General features: G+C 58.0%; 1 protein-coding gene across 1 annotated transcript in view; it reads right to left on the reverse strand.

The window, feature by feature from the left end:
- Positions 1–366: 366 nt before the first annotated feature.
- cimap1b (ciliary microtubule associated protein 1B) overlaps positions 367–18,912 on the reverse strand; it is a 129,280-nt gene continuing 110,734 nt past the window's right edge. The window contains exons 4-6 of the mRNA XM_087999463.1: positions 8,345–8,466; positions 4,618–4,758; positions 367–1,570 (exon numbers count right to left, since the gene is read on the reverse strand). Coding sequence (XP_087855589.1) covers positions 1,481–1,570; positions 4,618–4,758; positions 8,345–8,466 — 353 coding nt within the window. The 3' untranslated portion in view covers positions 367–1,480. The remainder of the gene's footprint in view (positions 1,571–4,617; positions 4,759–8,344; positions 8,467–18,912) is intronic.

The following is an 18,912-nucleotide window of genomic DNA, read 5'->3' on the forward strand; positions in this document are numbered from 1 at the left end:
CTGAAAGAGCTCGATCAGTATTAGGGCCTCTCCACGTGGGAATAAAAGTTGACTTGGTAATGGGATACCAACCTGTGTCGAGTTATTTCAGAGTGTGCAAGTGGAGTCATGAGAGTATGCTGTTCTCAGTTTCAGATAAATGGTCCGAAGGTGGATAGTGAGCTGAGAGATGTGGAGCAACGCGTTGGTAGTGTTACAATTTAAGGCAAGAAAATGGATCTGTGGGATTGAGGAACATTGTTAGGAAGTGGATGATTGAATTAGAAAGTATCAGATATATTGGAAAATTGCCTTGTCCTGTTAGGTTGTTGCAATGTTCAAATTGTATATTTTTTATTTTATGTAACTTGCACACACAGATTTTATGGAAATGTTTTATTAGTTTCTTATCCATAACAATAAAATATAATTAGGTTTCCCATATTATAAATTTATCCCACTCTTTCAAAAAAGGCTTGGAAGCTCCATATCCAATTCACCCACTTTTAGCTTAATTATAAACCACACCTTTCAATCATGATCTCTCTCATACCTAATACCCCTCTGCACATTTGCACAGAGCAGCTTAGTTAATTATCCATTACATAATTTGGAATATGAATTATTATTTTTAAAAAAAAACAGATTGAACCTTTAATTGTTTCGTGACCCAAGAGGTCAGCCCATTCATTGGGTTAAAGTTATCTAATCTCCAGAGGTGCTGCCCCTATAACTTCATTGGGGGCTATGATCCATCTAAGCTGGTCTATTTTCTGATTTGGTAGTTTGGCCAAGTAGCCAATCTGAACAAGATATCAATCTCAATCTCTTTTAGAGAGAGAGAGAGAGAGAGAGAAAAATAGGAATGAAGCTGTGGGGATGAAATAGAAGTAAGCAGCATCTGTTTGACCAGCTGCATCCTCCATCCTGCTCCAAAACCACATTCACTGTTGATTCAGTCAGCCTAGCCGAATTACATTTCATTTTGGTACCATGTCACCAGAGAGCTGGACATAAACCCTGCTTCTGCTGAAGGTATCCTCAATACAGCCCCCAAGACAAGGTTTGAGAGCTAATGCAAAACAACAAATTAAGACAATGATAGCCCAGAAGCCACTTGTATGTTCCTGTCCCTGGTGAGTAGTCTGGCCACATGGTCTCTGAAAGAACTCCATTGCCATGTGTGGAAGATGAGAAGTTGCAAAAGGTCATAATTATACTGTCACTCGGGTTGCTGTAAGATAAATGAGCCTGGAATCTATCTAAAATCCAGGTCTGCAACTCTCACTGATCTTGCCCCACCTGCCAGTGTTTTTATTGCGTTAAATATGAACGCCAAGCTCCTAATACAGAAAACTGCCAGGTTTCACACCATACACAAGAGATGAGAAAAAGAATTAAATGTTTAAATGAGTGATTTCTTAAAAGTACAATTGACATTTTTGCAATTCAGGACGGAAAGAGTTTGCTGGGGAATTGAGGCTGGCTGCGTAGTTTTCTCTCAGTCTGATGGAGCCACAATAAGGGGTGCGAGGAACTCCGAGTGGTGGATTCCAAAGGTATACTTGGGGTAGTTCTTATGTAAGTTCACCTGGGAAGAAATACCAAAGAGTTAAATTGCTAGGTCTTGCCCTACGTTACTCAGTAATACAATGCAAACAATGTCATGTGTTGCTTTTGAATTGAGACATGATTTAAAATACCCTCCTCTTAAATGATACGGAACTGAAAGCAAAAAGATCTCATGATTTCAAGTGAGCATTATCTGCTCAGTAAAATGGGCATCAGCAGGGCCCTGGCTATCGAGGGAAAGGGAAACTGTACCATGGACTCCCCGTATTCCTGATGCTTTCTGCTGAACCAATTTCAAATGTAGTGAGTGCAGACTATTGGCAAGGGCAGGAGGGGACCCTGGATGTAGTCACATAACTTTTAAACACGCAGTGGTAGGTCAAGATTGGGATGTGGTGTACTGACATTTCAGATAATGGGCACAAGGATTGCCAACACAATGACCAACAGTCAATTTGCATGCGATTAAGGCCTACTGTAAGGTCATGGGGCCTGCTACTTCTACCAGTCGGGCGGATACTTAAAATAGTAAAATTGTTATGCTGATTGCTCCTCTACTTCTGTCGTCCAGTTGTCAAGAAACAGACTAGTCAGGCATCATCAAAACAGGAAGACTTCATTCACCCTTCAAACCTGTCCTGCCACTGCATCAGATCATTGTTGATCTGTATTTTAACATTAATCTGTTTTGGTTCTGCATTCTTTCATCCATTTTCCCAATCTCAATCAGCTGGTTCCCACTGCCTATCAAATAAATTCATGAACCAAGCTGTACAGTAATATTTACTGTAATGGGAACATGCTAACCAGTACTGAATTCTCATCCACAGCATATGACCAATAGAAGTGAACTCTCTCTAATCCAGGGAGTTATGCCTTACTGGGGTGACACGTTGGAAACCAAACCCTGTTACTTTCAGATTTGTCACAGAAGTTAAAGATTTTTTAAAGTACGCAGAGTTCCCCGCTTTTCCTGTCTTTTAGATCCAGGTTGACAGTAAACATGAACCAGGGTTCCATACTTAACAATAATTACTACTTATTGCAAGTAAAATTATTCTAACTACTGATAAACAATTATGAACCATTAATATATAACTCTACCAGTTAAAACTCTAACACACTTATATAACCCCCCCCCCCCCCCCCCCCACACACACACACAGATACACATACACGCACACATACACACAGACACGCGCGTGCGCACACACACCCCACCACCCCACCACCACCACCCCCACTCCCCCAGGAAAATGGCTGTTATGGGTGCCAGTGAAGGCAGTTCTGTGGTCCATGTCAATCCAGCATGCTGAAGTGATCCTTTTGCTGATTAAAAACCCTCTTCTTGCTCTTCCTTCTGCAGATACTTTCATTTGTTTGTAGGATGCTTAGGGTGACTGGTTCACCCACGGGTTCCAGGAAATAAACAGGCTCTCTTCAGGCTTAAGTTGCTTTCCATTGCAGAGCAAAAGCAGCTCCTCTTCATCAAAAGGTCCCAATGGCTTCTGTCCCGAATGTTCACATTCCCCAAGCTGTTCAGCTGCCCAATCATGTAGGTTGTGGTCAGCAGGAGGCCTTTGCCATTGATACCAGGTCACCATTTCACGGAACATTCTGGTACTTGTTGCCAGCTGAATCTACCATTGCCCACAGACCCCAGGCTTTAGCTCTTTCCCAGCTGCTTAAACCAGCAGCTGTGTAAACAGCACTTCGACAATGAGTAGCTTGATTTTAAAAAGGGTAACATTCCTTGAACAATCTTTGGCTTTCAAAGCAGTCATTTTCTCATTTCAAACCACAATCACAAATACAAAAGAAAAAAAAGACAGTCTTTACACAACACTGTTAACAACGGAATGTGTAACACAGTCCCGTTGACAAACCCCCTCATTAGGAACATTTAAAACAAGAGCCCATTGTAGGAAGAGTGAAGGCAGAAATTTTGACTCAGTCTCTGAAAGTAACTCCACACAATATTCCTTAATCCCTTCCCTGTACTGATACACATAGAATTCTCTTTGGATGGCATTTCGGGCTCCTTAATTGATTACATTTTTTTTGCCACGCAGTTCCTCTTTGGGTGCAAAGTTTCTCTGTCCTCAGCTTCTCTATTCAGTGCATCTCCTGCCAGTTTAACCTTTCACCCCAGCTGTAGAAAGCCCCTTCAGAATCCAAATTATTTGATAAGGCCACCATTTAGGTGTGAAAACAAAGTGAAGCATTGTGACCAGCTGAATGTTCCACTTGCTCCTGTCAGGCTAGAGTTGCTGTTGGGGCCTCTAATGGAGGCCTGATTAGATTAGATCCCCCACAGTGCAGAAACAGGCCCTTCTGCCCAACAAGTCCACACCAACCCTTCAAAGAGCAACCCACCCAGACCCATTCCCCTACATTTACCTCTGACTAATGCACCTAACACTATGGGCAATTTAGCCTGGCCAATTCACCTAACCTGCACATCTTTGGACTGTGGGAGGAAACCAGAGCACCCGGAGGAAACCCACGCAGTCATGGGGAGAATGTGCAAACTCCACACAGGCAGTCACCTGAGGCTGGAATCGAACCTGGGACCCTGGTGCTGTGAGGCAGCAGTGCTAACCACTGAGCTACCGTGCTACCCCTGGGAGTTAAAATCTCTTATGATTCAGGTTAAAGGAGGCTCACAAGTCTTTTGGCCACCTTTCCCCTCGTCTCCTCGATTCCTACCTTGAGTGAAAGCTGTTCCCTTTACATTACTTAGGATCCATTCTCTCATGATGGAGTGAGGTACTGGAGAGTCTTTGCAATGGTCTTTGCTTTGGCAGTCAATTAATGTCCAGTGTTATTACATCAGCCAGTTTGGGTTAATTTAAAGATGACTAAATTTAACAACGCACAAATATTATACAAGAGAACAATACGATAAAAGCAATACAAGCACAAATCAAATATTTAAAGTATAGCTCAGGAATCAGATCCATTTATACCCACAGCACAAAGATTGAGATGGAGGCACCTTTATCAACTGATTCCTGGAGAGAGCATCAGATTAAGTACACATTTCTATTCAGAATCGTTACTTACATTCTCTGGCCTGTAACGAGCTGGTCCTGGTTTCAATGTTGTGTCTCCTGGAATCAGATTGCGTTCCACGATGGTGTATTTAGGTGCTCTGTTTTTGAACACATCAGTATCAACGTGTTTGTATGCACATGGCCCTGGAGTCTGCAATTAACGGGAAAGCAAATCAGATTAAAGGCAAGGCGGAGGTGAGATTGGTTTTGCAAAAATATACTCAATGTCTAAAATGGATAAAACATGAGAAAATTATTTCACTTGAAAATTACATAAAGTGCAATAAAATTCTGTTTGTCTTCATCCAGCATGTTTCCCTGCCGGGTGCCTCAATATAATGATAAAACCCTTAATGTTTGCAATACACTTCCATGTCAGACATATACCTGAGAGCAAAACAATTCAAGATGATAATTACTGGGCAGTCCAGTTTTCATTCTCGGATCGGATGTATAAAGCCGGGAGAGGTTCCAGCTCTCTGAAGTAGGCCCATAAATAGACACTCCCTGTGTTTGAGCTGGGGGACTGGCTGGGGCAGGGATGTTATTCAGACTCGATTTGATATCGGCTGTAGGGGGTCCAGATACCCTCTGCTGATTTGGAGGGTGGTCTCAGCCAAGAAACCTACCTTGAGCTTCACGCAACATATTCGCAGGACAGCCAATCCCACACACTTTACACGGTGACCTCACCCCCAAAAGTGTCCTCATGATCATATTTATAGGGGCAGGGCGGGGGGGGGGGGGTGTCATGGCTCTTCAAAATGTTCTCCTGGTTATCCAAATCATAGAAGCTCTACACTATGGAAAGAGGCTATTCAGCCCATTCAGTCTGCACCAACCTCCCAAAGGATATCTCACCCAAACCCACCTGCCCCCGCACCTCCCATCCCCATCACCCTGCATTTCCCATGGCTCATCTAAAACACTATGGACAATTTAGCGTTGCCAATCCACCAAACCTGCACACCTTTGAATTGTGGGAGGAAACTGGAGCAGCCGGAGGAAACCCACGCAGGGCAACATGCAAACTCCACCCAAATCAATGGAGAGAGCTAGTGGTTTAAGTGGACTGTGAAATGTGCACGCGCACGACTGACCTGAATCCACTCCTGGCCCCCCGTAGCAATGGGATTGACTCGGTTTTGGGGAGAGTGACTGGCAGCTTCGAGTCACCAGGTTGGACAGTCTCTGCATTGTGGGGAAATGGTGGCCAGAAAGCACGTTGAAAATTATGGGCTGAACCTTAGCGGAAAATGGTTGGGTGGCATTTTTGACGATTTTCCTGGAGGGTTACTCCCCATGGGATGAGCGAGTTTGAAGCACTACCTTCCCAAACTCGCCTTCGGAACTGGTCACCAGACTCTGAGGGTACCCCACCAGTCACATTCTCGGCCTCGCCAAGGAAGGACGCATTGGCTCCTTGCAGGAGCTCTCGAGATTCCTCACAGGAGCCAGCTTTCATGTCCAGCTGTGTGCTCAGTCAAGCTGCAGCCATCACAGCTGCCCTGCACAATTCATTTTATTTGCCCCAGACATGGTGGATAAAGGAGTTACGTGGCCTTCCTTTTTGCCAACAGGGGACGGTGAGGAGTGCGAGCAGTTGCTGCCCAGAGAGCATGCTCTGAGATGGTGGTGACTGATGGAGGGACAGAGAAGCAAGTGTGGACGGGAGTCAGGCCTTGACTTTGCTATGAAGAATTGTAACAGCTGAGCTTTTATCAGCCAGGTGGAAGAATGAGAAACTGCAGAACAATGAGGTGCAATAATGCTCAATTCATGGACATCCTAATGCGCATCAATACATGTTATCACATGCTAAAAGGTCTCTCACTGGCAAGAATCTTAAACTGCTGTTCAACATTTGGCTGAAAAATGGGACGTCTTGCTTTCCGTGATAGCAAGTTCCTCAGAGCTAATTTTACATGATCCTCCATAACGTCTCACCAATGTCCATGACACTCAGGGACTGGGAAGATTCCGCCCAACATGTTCCATTGTGAGGTGACCCAATATCAGTTCGTGATCTTCATCAGATCCATTCCCTGTCAGGCAGACAGTCTGAGAGCTTCTATCATACCCAGCCACTCCGTGTCCCAAGTTTAAAGGGCTTCAGGATGTGAATTGTCCTCTTTCTGCCTCTGCAGCAGCTCCCACCAGCTTTACCGTGTCCATCAGCACAAGGTGCCAGTCTGCATAAGTGAGACCCCAGCTCTGACCTGAACCTCTGGTGTTCAGTTGAAATCAGAGTTAAACCTGACAGTAGCTTTTAAAGCGAAGGAGGATGAGCATTAACTGCTGAAGGGGAAAGTACAAAGGTCTCCAGGGCAGGGTGTCCAACTGTTACACACTTTATGGGAGCATCCTTTTATTTACTCAATTGTCCCATGACCTGTTACCTTTTTTCTCAGGATACCATTTATCCCAGGTTTGGGATACTCTTGTGTCTCTCATTAACTTGGTGTTTACTGTGCAGTCACGGATACTCTGGGTCCGTGACTAGGGCCCCAGTTGCCCCAAGCAACAGGTTGAACAATTACTGAACAGCAGAGGGTTGGCTCAGAGAGTTGGGGGGGGTGCGTCTCATTAGCATCTGGGGTGGGAAAGAAATCTGTGCATCATCTGAGAGTGATGGTGGGTGCGGAGTCAAGGTGGGGGGGGCGGAAGTCTGGTGGGTGAGAGAGTCCTGGTGGGGGGGCCAGAGAGACGAGATTGATGATGGGGAGGAGAATGGTATTGGGGGTAGACTGGTGGCAGGGGTGTGAGAGTGATGGTGGGCTGGAGAATTTGTGGATTCTGACCCAGGTTTATGGAAGGGACGACGCATTTTCAAGTCAGCCTTGGAGAGGAACTTGCAGGATGTGGTGTTCACAGGTTTGGGACTTTGCCACATCCCTTTGAAACATCTCAAACCTGCTTCACCTGGAATTAATTGTGAATGTCACAAACGTTATGCCACAAAATGCAGCAGTCAATTTTCAGGACAACAGACGCCCACGAACAGTTGATCGGATTTTTGCTGTCATTACTTGGGGTGAAATGTTGATGAGGCCCCTTGGAGAGTTCCTTGCTCTTCAAATGGTGGTGTGACATCATCAATATCCAGGTGTTGGCTTTATACTTGGACCTTGGTTTCTTCAACAGACTCCCTGAGCCCTGTCAGGTCGTCCAGGCTGGAGAAGGGGGAGGGGGGGGGGGTAAATCCTCGACAGCTGAGGTGCTAGGTGTCTCCAAGATGGCTCACTCCTATACCCAGGAAGAACGGAGCTCCCTCTGCACTGCACTGCCCAGGCTTCAGTTCCCAAAGTAGGCCGAACCAGTACGAACCGAGTATGACACAGAAATATGACCATACTGACAGTACAGAAACTTTATTGGAAAGAAGAAGCAGCGAGTTGGAACAAGAATTGTCATTCATTGCTGGCTGTGACTGGTTTCCCAGGAGGTTTGGTAAAGATTCTTGCAATGTGGCCCAAGGTTAATTCACAGTTTGGAATCTGACTTGGGGGCACTTTACACTGGAAGCTAACAGATTTAGGGATGAGGTAAGGAGTGGGCAAAATCCCTCACTCCATTCGAACTGTGTTTTCCACCCCCCCCCAACCAATCTCCTGGAACCTTGCATGCTTTACCCGCTCCCCCCCCCCCCCCCCCCCCCAGCGTTAAGAGTGAGAGCACTGAAATAAAAGGAGCAGTGCCCCCCCACCTCCCCGTCTCCCAGGCTTGAACTCACTTACCTTCACGATGTTACTCAGCATGCTGCCAAATGCAGTTTTCTGCGAGATGGAGTAGGCAGGCGCTGCCTTCAGGTGTGGGATTTTGGGCCCAGACACTGGCACATCCTTGTATCGTGCAGGCCCTAGAGCAGAGAGGGAAACAGAGCTGAGCAGAACTGTTTATGTGGCCCACAGAGTCTAGGCCGGGCCAAAGTCGGGCAGCCCAGATTTCGGACAAACAAACACTAATCGCCAGAGGACTGCGCCTCAGAGTCCCTCTCACAGCCCAGACGGAGGCCAATCCCTCCTTTGTACTTGGTACTGGCCCTTTGAAATGGCTTCCCAAATTGTCCCATTGCCACTGTTTGTCCCCCACAGCCTTCTATATCTATTATTTTTTCAAGTGTATATCCAGTTCCTGTTTGGACATTATTATTGAAACTGTCTCCGTCATCTTTTCAGGCAGTGAGTGTGCTTCAGACCAGAACAATTTGTTGCATTAGAAACATAATCCCTGAACACATCATGGAGTTTTGCTGTTTTCAATCTGTGTCCAGTGATTGTGGGGCCTTGTGGCACTGGAAGGAGTTTCTCCGTAATTCAGCAGAAGCCTTCATGATTTTGAACACTGAGTCAAAATCCACCAATTATCTCAGCACTAAGGTGACCAATCGCAATAATCTCCCACAAAGGTTCACAGCTGGAAGCCCCCTTACAACCAGACAGGCGAGTAAAATATGGCAGCAAGTAAAGAAAACAGTTCCAGCAGCAAACCAGCCTTTGCAAGTGATGCAGCAATAGGGAGTAACTCATTCAAAACAGGTGTGCTCACGTGGTGAGAGTCTTTCCTGAAGGTCGGTGCTGGGGAGCTGGCGAGAGGGGCGACGGGGAGCATGCGTGGGCGACAGGAAGTGAGCATGGGTGACTGAGAGTGGACATGGGTGACAGAGAGTGGGCGTGGGTGACGGGGAGTGGGCGTGGTTGACAGGGAGTGAGCGTGGGTGAAAGGGAGTCATCGTGGGTATCAGGGAGTGTGCGTGGGCGACGGGGAGTGAGCGTGGGCGACGGGGAGTGGGCATGGGTGAATGAGAGTGGACATGGGTGACAGAGAGTGGGCGTGGGTGACGGGGAGTGGGCGTGGGTGACGGGGAGTGGGCATGGTTGACGGCGAGTGAGCGTGGGCGACGGGGAGTGGGCGTGGGTGACGGGGAGTGGGCGTGGGTGACGGGGAGTGGGCGTGGGTGACTGAGAGTGGGCGTGGGTGACGGGCAGTGCACGTGGGCGACGGGGAGTGCACATGGTTGACGGTGAGTGAGCGTGGGCGACGGGGAGTAGGCGACGGGGAGTGAGCGTGGGCGACGGGGAGTGAGCGTGGGCGACGGGGAGTGCACGTGGTCGACGGGGAGTGCACGTGGGCGACGGGGAGTGCACGTGGGCGACGGGGAGTGCGTGTGGGCGACGGGGAGTGAACGTGGGCGACGGGGAGTGCGTGTGGGCGACGGGGAGTGAGCGTGGGCGATGGGGAGTGAGCGTGGGCGACGGGGAGTGAGCGTGGGCGACGGGGAGTGAGCGTGGGCGACGGGGAGTGCGTGTGGGCGATGGGGAGTGAACGTGGGCGACGGGGAGTGCGTGTGGGCGACGGGGAGTGAGTGTGGGCGATGGGGAGTGAGCGTGGGCGACGGGGAGTGAGTGTGGGCGATGGGGAGTGAACGTGGGCGACGGGGAGTGCGTGTGGGCGACGGGGAGTGCGTGTGGGCGACGGGGAGTGCGCGTGGGCGACGGGGAGTGAGCGTGGGTGATGGGGAGTGAGCGTGGGCGACGGGGAGTGAGCGTGGGTGACGGGGAGTGAGCGTGGGTGACGGGGAGTGCATGCGGTCGACGGTGAGTGCACGTGGGCGACGGGGAGTGCGTGTGGGCGACGGGGAGTGAGCGTGGGTGACGGGGAGTGAGCGTGGGTGACGGGGAGTGGGCGTGGGTGACGGGGAGTGAGCGTGGGTGACGGGGAGTGGGCGTGGGTGACGGGGAGTGAGCGTGGGTGACGGGGAGTGGGCGTGGGTGACGGGGAGTGAGCGTGGGTGACGGGGAGTGAGCGTGGGTGAAGGGGAGTGCGTGTGGGCGACGGGGAGTGAGCGTGGGTGACGGGGCGTGTGCGTGGGCGATGGGGAGTGAGCGTGGGTGACGGGGAGTGTGCGTGGGTGACGGGGAGTGTGCGTGGGCAATGGGGAGTGAGCGTGGGTGACGGGGAGTGCGCGTGGGCGACGGGGAATGCGCGTGGGTGACAGGGAGTGGGTGTGGGCGATGGAGAGTGAGCGTGGGTGACGGGGAGTGCGCTTGGGCGACGGGGAGTGCGCGAGGGCGACGGGGAGTGAGCGTGGGTGACAGGGACTGAGCGTGGGTGGCGGGGAGTGGGCGTGGGCGACGGGGAGTGAGCGTGGGCGACGGGGAGTGGGCGTGGGCGACGGGGAGTGAGCGTGGGCGACGGGGAGTGGGCGTGGGTGACGGTGAGTGAGCGTGGGCGACGGGGAGTGAGCGTGGGCGACGGGGAGTGGGCGTGGGTGACGGTGAGTGAGCGTGGGCGACGGGGAGTGAGCGTGGGCGACGGGGAGTGAGCGTGGGTGACGGGGAGTGAGCGTGGGTGACGGGGAGTGTGCGTGGGCGATGGGGAGTGGGCGTGGGTGACGGTGAGTGAGCGTGGTGACGGGGAGTGGGCGTGGGTGAAGGGGAGTGAGCGTGGGCGACAGGGAGTGAGCGTGGGAGACGAGGCGTGTGCGTGGGCGACGGGGAGTGTGCGTGGGTGACGGGGAGTGAGCGTGGGTGACAGGGAGTGAGCGTGGGTGACGGGGAGTGAGCGTGGTGACGGGGAGTGGGCGTGGGTGAAGGGGAGTGAGCGTGGGCGACAGGGAGTGAGCGTGGGAGACGAGGCGTGTGCGTGGGCGACGGGGAGTGTGCGTGGGTGACGGGGAGTGAGCGTGGGTGACGGGGAGTGTGCGTGGGCGATGGGGAGTGGGCGTGGGTGACGGGGAGTGTGCGTGGGTGGCGGGGAGTGAATGTGGGCGACAGGGAGTGAGCGTGGGTGACGGGGAGTGTGCGTGGGCGGCGGGGAGTGAGCGTGGGTGACGGGGAGTGAGCGTGGGTGACGGGGAGTGTGCGTGGGCGATGGGGAGTGGGCGTGGGTGACGGGGAGTGTGCGTGGGCGGCGGGGAGTGAATGTGGGCGACAGGGAGTGAGCGTGGGTGACGGGGAGTGGGCGTGGGCGACGGGGAGTGAGCGTGGGTGACGGGGAGTGGGCATGGGTGACGGGGAGTGTGCGTGGGCGATGGGGAGTGGGCGTGGGTGACGGGGAGTGAGCGTGGGAGACGGGGAGTGTGCGTGGGCGATGGGGAGTGGGCGTGGGTGACGGGGAGTGTGCGTGGGCGATGGGGAGTGAGCGTGGGTGACGGGGAGTGAGCGTGGGTGACGGGGAGTGTGCGTGGGCGATGGGGAGTGGGCGTGGGTGACCGCGAGTGAATGTGGGTGACGGGAAGTGTGCGTGGGCGACGGGGAGTGAGCGAGGGTATCGGGGAGTGTTCGTGGGCGACGGGGAGTGAGCGTGGGTATCGGGGAGTGAGCATGGGTGACGGGGAGTGGGCGTGGGCAAGGGGGAGTGAGCGAGGGTATCGGGGAGTGTTCGTGGGCGACAGGGAGTGGATGTGGGCGATGGGGAGTGAGCGTGAATATCGGGACGTGAGCGTGGGTATCGGGGAGTGGGCGTGGGTGACGGGGAGTGAGCGTGGGTGACGGGGAGTGGGCGTTGGCGATGGGGAGTGAGTGTGGGCGACGGGGAGTGAGCGTGGGCGACGGGGAGTGGGCGTTGGCGATGGGGAGTGAGTGTGGGCGACGGGGAGTGAGCGTGGGTGATGGGGAGTGAGTGTGGGTATCGGGGAGTGAGCGTGGGCGACAGGGAGTGAGCATGGGCGACGGGGAGTGAGCGTGGGTGATGGGGGGTGAGTGTGGGTATCGGGGAGTGAGCGTGGGCGACAGGAAGTGGCCGTGGGTGACAGGGAGTGAGCGTGGGCGACGGGGAGTGAGTGTGGGTATCGGGGAGTGAGCGTGGGCGACAGGGAGTGAGCGTGGGCGACGGGGAGTGAGCGTGGGCGACGGGGAGTGAGTGTGGGTATCGGGGAGTGAGCGTGGGTGACAGGGAGTGGGCGTGGGTGATGGGGAGTGAGTGTGGTATCGGGGAGTGAGCGTGGGCGATGGGGAGTGAGCGTGGGTATCGGGGAGTGAGTGTGGGCGACGGGGAGTGGGCGTGGGTATAGGGGAGCGGGCGTGGGTGACGGGGAGTGGGCGTGGGTTACGGGAGCTGAGTGTGGGCGACGGGGAGTGAGCGTGGGCGACGGGGAGTGAGCGTGTGTATCGGGGAGTGGGCGTGGGTGACGGGAGCTGAGCGTGGGCGATGGGGAGTGAGCGTGGGTATCGGGGAGTGAGTGTGGGCGACGGGGAGTGGGCGTGGGTATAGGGGAGCGGGCGTGGGTGACGGGGAGTGGGCGTGGGTTACGGGAGCTGAGTGTGGGCGACGGGGAGTGAGCGTGGGTGACGGGGAGTGAGTGTGGGCGACGGGGAGTGGGCGTGGGTATAGGGGAGCGGGCGTGGGTGACGGGGAGTGGGCGTGGGTTACGGGAGCTGAGTGTGGGCGACAGGGAGTGAGCGTGGGCGACGGGGAGTGAGCGTGTGTATTGGGGAGTGGGCGTGGGTGACGGGAGCTGAGTGTGGGCGACGGGGAGTGAGTGTGGGCGACGGGGAGTGAGTATGGGTGACGGGGAGTGTGCGTGGGCGACGGGGAGTGAGTGTGGGCGACGGGGAGTGGGCGTGGGTATCGAGGAGCGGGCGTGTGTGACGGGGAGTGGGCGTGGGTATTGGGGAGTGGGCGTGGGTGACGGGAGCTGATTATGGGCGACGGGGAGTGAGTGTGGGTAACGGGGAGTGAGCATGGTGACGGGGAGTGAGTGTGGGTGACGGTGAGTGAGCGTGGGTGACGGGGAGTGGGCGTGGATGACGGGGAGTGGGCGTGGGTGCCGGGGAGTGGGCGTGGGTGACGGGGAGTGGACATGGGTGACAGGGAGTGGGCATGGTTGATGGCAAGTGGGCGCGGGTGACGGGGAGTGGGCGTGGGCGACGGGGAGTGGGCGTGGGTGACGGGGAGTGCGCTTGGGCGACGGGGAGTGCGCGTGGGCGACGGGGAGTGAGTGTGTGTGACGGGGACGGAGCGTGGGTGACGGGGAGTGGGCATGGGTGACAGGGACTGAGCGTGGGTGACGGGGAGTGGGCATGGGTGACAGGGACTGAGCGTGGGTGATGGGGAGTGGGCATGGGTGACGGGGAGTGGGCGTGGGTGACAGGGACTGAGCGTGGGTGACGGGGAGTGGGCATGGGTGACGGGGAGTGGGCATGGGTGACTGAGAGTTGGCATGGGTGACTGAGAGTGGGCGTGGGTGACGGGGAGTGGGCGTGGGTGACGGGGAGTGGGCGCGGGTGACTGGGAGTAGGCGTGGGCTACGGGGAGTGGGCATGGGTGACGGGGAGTGGGCGTGGGTGACGGGGAGTGGGCGTGGGTGACTGGGAGTAGGCGTGGGCTACGGGGAGTGGGCGTGGGTGACGGGGAGTGGGCGTGGGTGACGGGGAGTGAGCGTGGGTGACGGGGAGTAGGCGTGGGTGACAGGGAGTGGGCGTGGCCGACGGGGAGTGGGCGTGGGTGACGGGGAGTGGGCGTGGGTGACAGGAAGTGGGCATGGGTGACGGCGAGTGGGCATGGGTGACGGAGAGTAGGCGTGGGCGATGGGGAGTGAGCGTGGGTGACGGGGAGTGTGTGTGGGCGACGGGGAGTGAGCGTGGGTGACGGGGAGTGAGCGTGGGTGACGGGAAATGTGCGTGAGTGACGGGGAGTGTGCATGGGTGACGGGGAGTGTGTGTGGGCGACGGGGAGTGAGCGTGGGTGACGGGGAGTGAGCGTGGGTGACGGGAAAAGTGCGTGAGTGACGGGGAGTGTGCATGGGTGACGGGGCGTGTGCGTGGGTGACGGGGAGTGAGCGTGGGTGACGGGGAGTGAGCGTGGGTATCGGGGAGTGTGTGTGGGTCACGGGGACTGAGCATGTGTGACGGGGAGTGAGCATGGGTGACGGGGAGTGAGCGTGGGTATCGGGGAGTGTACATGTGCAACGGGGAGTGGACGTGGGCGATGGGGAGTGAGCGTGAATATCGGGGCGTGAGCGTGGGTATCGGGGAGTGGGCGTGGGCGATGGGGAGTGAGCGTGGGCGACGGGGAGTGTGCGTGGGCAACGGGGAGTGTGCGTGGGTCACGGGGACTGAGCGTGTGTGACGGGGAGTGAGTGTGGGCGACGGGGAGTGAGCGTGGGTATCGGGGAATGTGTGTGGGCGACGGGGAGTGGGCGTGGGCGATGGGGACTGAGCGTGAATATCGGGGCGTGAGCGTGGGTATCGGGGAGTGGGCGTGGATCACGGGGAGTGAGCGTGGATGACGGGGAGTGAGCGTGGACGATGGGGAGTGAGCGTGGGCGACGGGGAGTGGGCGACGGCGAGTGGGCGTGGCTGATGGGGAGTGGGCGTGGTTGATGGCGAGTGGGCGTGGGTGACGGGGAGTGGGCGTGGGTGACGGGGAGTGAGCGTGGGTGACGGGGAGTAGGCGTGGGTGACGGGGAGTGAGCGTGGGTGACGGGGAGTAGGCGTGGGCGACGGGGAGTGGGCGTGGGTGACGGGGAGTGGGCGCGGGTGACTGGGAGTAGGCGTGGGCTACGGGGAGTGGGCGTGGATGACGGGGAGGGTGCGTGGGTGACGGGGAGTGAGCGTGGGTGACGGGGAGTGAGTGTGGGTGACGGGGAGTGAGCGTGGGCGACGGGGAGTGAGTGTGGGCGACGGGGAGTGGGCGTGGGTATCGAGGAGCGGGCGTGTGTGACAGGGAGTGGGCGTGGGTATCGGGGAGTGGGCGTGGATCACGGGGAGTGAGCATGGGCGACGGGGAGTGGGCGACGGGGAGTGGGCGTGGCTGATGGGGAGTGGGCGAGGTTGATGGCGAGTGGGCGTGGGTGACGGGGAGTGGGCGAGGTTGATGGCGAGTGGGCGTGGGTGACGGGGAGTGAGTGTGGGTGACGGGGAGTAGGCGTGGGTGACGGGGAGTGAGCGTGGGTGACGGGGAGTAGGCGTGGGCGACGGGGAGTGGGCGTGGGTGACGGGGAGTGGGCGCGGGTGACGGGGAGTGGGCGTGGGTGACGGGGAGTAGGCGTGGGCGACGGGGAGTGAGCGTGGGTGACGGGGAGTAGGCGTGGGTGACGGGGAGTGGGCGTGGGTGACGGGGAGTGAGCGTGGGTGACTGGGAGTAGGCGTGGGTGACGGGGAGTGGGCGTGGGTGACGGGGAGTGAGCGTGGGTGACTGGGAGTAGGCGTGGGCGACGGGGAGTGGGCGTGGGTGACGGGGAGTGGGCGTGGGTGACGGGGAGTGGGCGTGGGTGACGGGGAGTGAGCGTGGGTGACGGGGAGTAGGCGTGGGCTACGGGGTGTGGGCGTGGGTGACGGGGAGTGGGCGTGGGTGACTGGGAGTAGGCGTGGGCTACGGGGAGTGGGCGTGGGTGACGGGGAGTGGGCGTGGGTGACGGGGAGTGGGCGTGGGTGACAGGGAATGGGCGTGGGTGACGGAGAGTAGGCGTGGGCGATGGGGAGTGAGCGTGGGTGACGGGGAGTGTGTGTGGGAGACGGGGAGTGGGCGTGGGCGATGGGGAGTGAGCGTGGGTGACGGGGAGTGGGCGTGGGTGACGGGGAGTGGGCGTGGGTGACGGGGAGTGGGCGTGGGAGACGGGGAGTGAGTGTGGGTGACGGAGAGTAGGCGTGGGCGATGGGGAGTGAGCGTGGGTGACGGGGAGTGAGCGTGGGTGACGGGGAGTGGGCGTGGGCGATGGGGAGTGAGCGTGGGTGACGGGGAGTGGGCGTGGGTGACGGGGAGTGGGCGTGGGTGACGGGGAGTGGGCGTGGGAGACGGGGAGTGAGTGTGGGTGACGGAGAGTAGGCGTGGGTGACGGGGAGTGAGCGTGGGTGACGGGGAGTGGGCGTGGGTGACGGGGAGTGGGCGTGGGTGACGGGGAGTGAGCGTGGGTGACGGGGAGTAGGCGTGGGCTACGGGGAGTGGGCGTGGGTGACGGGGAATGGGCGTGGGTGACGGGGAGTGAGCGTGGTGACGGGGAGTAGGCGTGGGTGACGGAGAGTGAGCGTGGGTGACGGGGAGTGGGCGTGGGTGACTGGGAGTTGGCGTGGGCTACGGGGAGTGGGCGTGGGTGACGGGGAGTGGGCGTGGGTGACGTGGAGTGAGCGTGGGTAACGGGGAGTAGGCGTGGGTGACGGAGAGTGAGCGTGGGTGACGGGGAGTGGGCGTGGGTGACGGGGAGTGAGCGTGGGTGACGGGGAGTAGGCGTGGGCTACGGGGAGTGGGCGTGAGTGACGGGGAGTGGGCGTGGGTGACGGGGAGTGAGCGTGGGTGACGGGGAGTAGGCGTGGGTGACGGGGAGTGAGCGTGGGTGACGGGGAGTAGGCGTGGGTGACAGGGAGTGGGCGTGGGTGACGGGGAGTGAGCGTGGGTGACGGGGAGTAGGCGTGGGCTACGGGGAGTGGGCGTGAGTGACGGGGAGTGGGCGTGGGTGACGGGGAGTGAGCGTGGGTGACGGGGAGTAGGCGTGGGTGACGGGGAGTGGGCGTGGGTGACGGGGAGTGAGCGTGGGTGACTGGGAGTAGGCGTGGGTGACGGGGAGTGGGCGTGGGTGACGGGGAGTGAGCGTGGGTGACGGGGAGTAGGCGTGGGCGACGGGGAGTGGGCGTGGGTGACGGGGAGTGGGCGTGGGTGACGGGGAGTAGGCGTGGGCTACGGGGAGTGGGCGTGGGTGACGGGGAGTGTGTGTGGGAGACGGGGAGTGAGCGTGGGTGACGGGGAATGGGCGTGGGTGACGGAGAGTAGGCGTGGGCGATGGGGAGTGAGCGTGGGTGACGGAGAGTGAGCGTGGGTGACGGGGAGTGGGCGTGGGTGACGGAGAGTAGGCGTGGGCGATGGGGAGTGAGCGTGGGTGACGGGGAGTGTGTGTGGGAGACGGGGAGTGAGCGTGGGTGACGGGGAGTGAGCGTGGGTGACGGGAAATGTGCGTGAGTGACGGGGAGTGTGCGTGGGTGACGGGGAGTGTGCGTGGGCGACGGGAAGTGAGCGTGGGCGACGGGGAGTGTGCGTGGGTGATGGGGACTGAGTGTGGGTCACGGGGACTGAGCATGTGTGACGGGGAGTGAGCATGGGTGACGGGGAGTGAGCGTGGGTATCGGGGAGTGTACATGTGCGACGGGGAGTGGGCGTGGGCGATGGGGAGTGAGCGTGGGCGACGGGGAGTGTGCGTGGGCAACGGGGTGTGTGCGTGGGTCACGGGGACTGAGCGTGTGTGACGGGGAGTGAGTGTGGGCGACGGGGAGTGAGCGTGGGTATCGGGGAATGTGTGTGGGCGACGGGGAGTGGGCGTGAATATCGGGGCGTGAGCGTGGGTATCGGGGAGTGGGCGTGGGTATAAGGGAGTGGGCATGGGCATCGGGGAGCCGGGGGTGGGTGACGGGGAGTGAGTGGCGGCGACAGGGAGTGAGCATGGGTGACGGGGAGTGAGTGTAGGTATTGGGGAGTGAGCGTGGGCGACAGGGAGTGAGCGTGGGTGACAGGGAGTGAGTGTGGGCGACGGGGAGTGAGTGTGGGCGACGGGGTGTGTGCTTGGGTGACGGGGAGTGAGCGTGGGTGACGGGGAGTGAGCGTGGGCGACGGGGAGTGGGCGTGGGTGACGGGGAGTGAGCGTGGGTGACGGGGAGTGAGCGTGGGTGACGGTGAGTGGGCGTGGGTGACTGGGAGTGAGCGTGGGTGACTGAGAGTGGCCGTGGCCGACGGGGAGTGGGTGTGGGTGACGGGGAGTGGGCGTGGGTGACGGGGAGTGGGCGTGGTTGATGGCGAGTGAGCGTGGGTGACGGGGAGTGTGCGTGGGTGACGGGGAGTGTGCGTGGGCAACGGGGCGTATGCGTGGGTGACGGGGAGTGAATGTGGGCGACAGGGAGTGGGTGTGGGTGACGGTGAGTGAGCGTGGTGACGGGGAGTGGGTGTGGGTGAAGGGGAGTGAGCGTGGGCGACGGGGAGTGAGCGTGGGTGACGGGGAGTGTGCGTGGGTGATGGGGAGTGTGCATGGGTGACGGGGAGTGAATGTGGGCGACGGGAAGTGTTCATTGGCGACAGGAAGTGTTCGTGGGCGACGGGGAGTGAGCGTGGGTGACGTCGAGTGGGTGTGGGCGAGGGGGAGTGAGCGAGGGTATCGGGGAGTGTTCGTGGGCGACAGGGAGTGGATGTGGGCGATGGGGAGTGAGCGTGAATATCGGGACGTGAGCGTGGGTATCGGGGAGTGGGCGTGGATCACGGGGAGTGAGCATGGGTGACGGGGAGTGAGCGTGGGTGACGGGGAGTGGGCGTTGGCGATGGGGAGTGAGTGTGGGCGACGGGGAGTGAGCGTGGGCGACGGGGAGTGAGCGTGGGCGACGGGGAG

The sequence above is a fragment of the Chiloscyllium plagiosum genome, unplaced genomic scaffold (assembly GCF_037043375.1).
Source record: "Chiloscyllium plagiosum isolate Xiang-an unplaced genomic scaffold, Cpla_swu_hap1 HiC_scaffold_23, whole genome shotgun sequence".
In the NCBI taxonomy this organism is placed as follows: Eukaryota; Metazoa; Chordata; class Chondrichthyes; order Orectolobiformes; family Hemiscylliidae; genus Chiloscyllium; species Chiloscyllium plagiosum.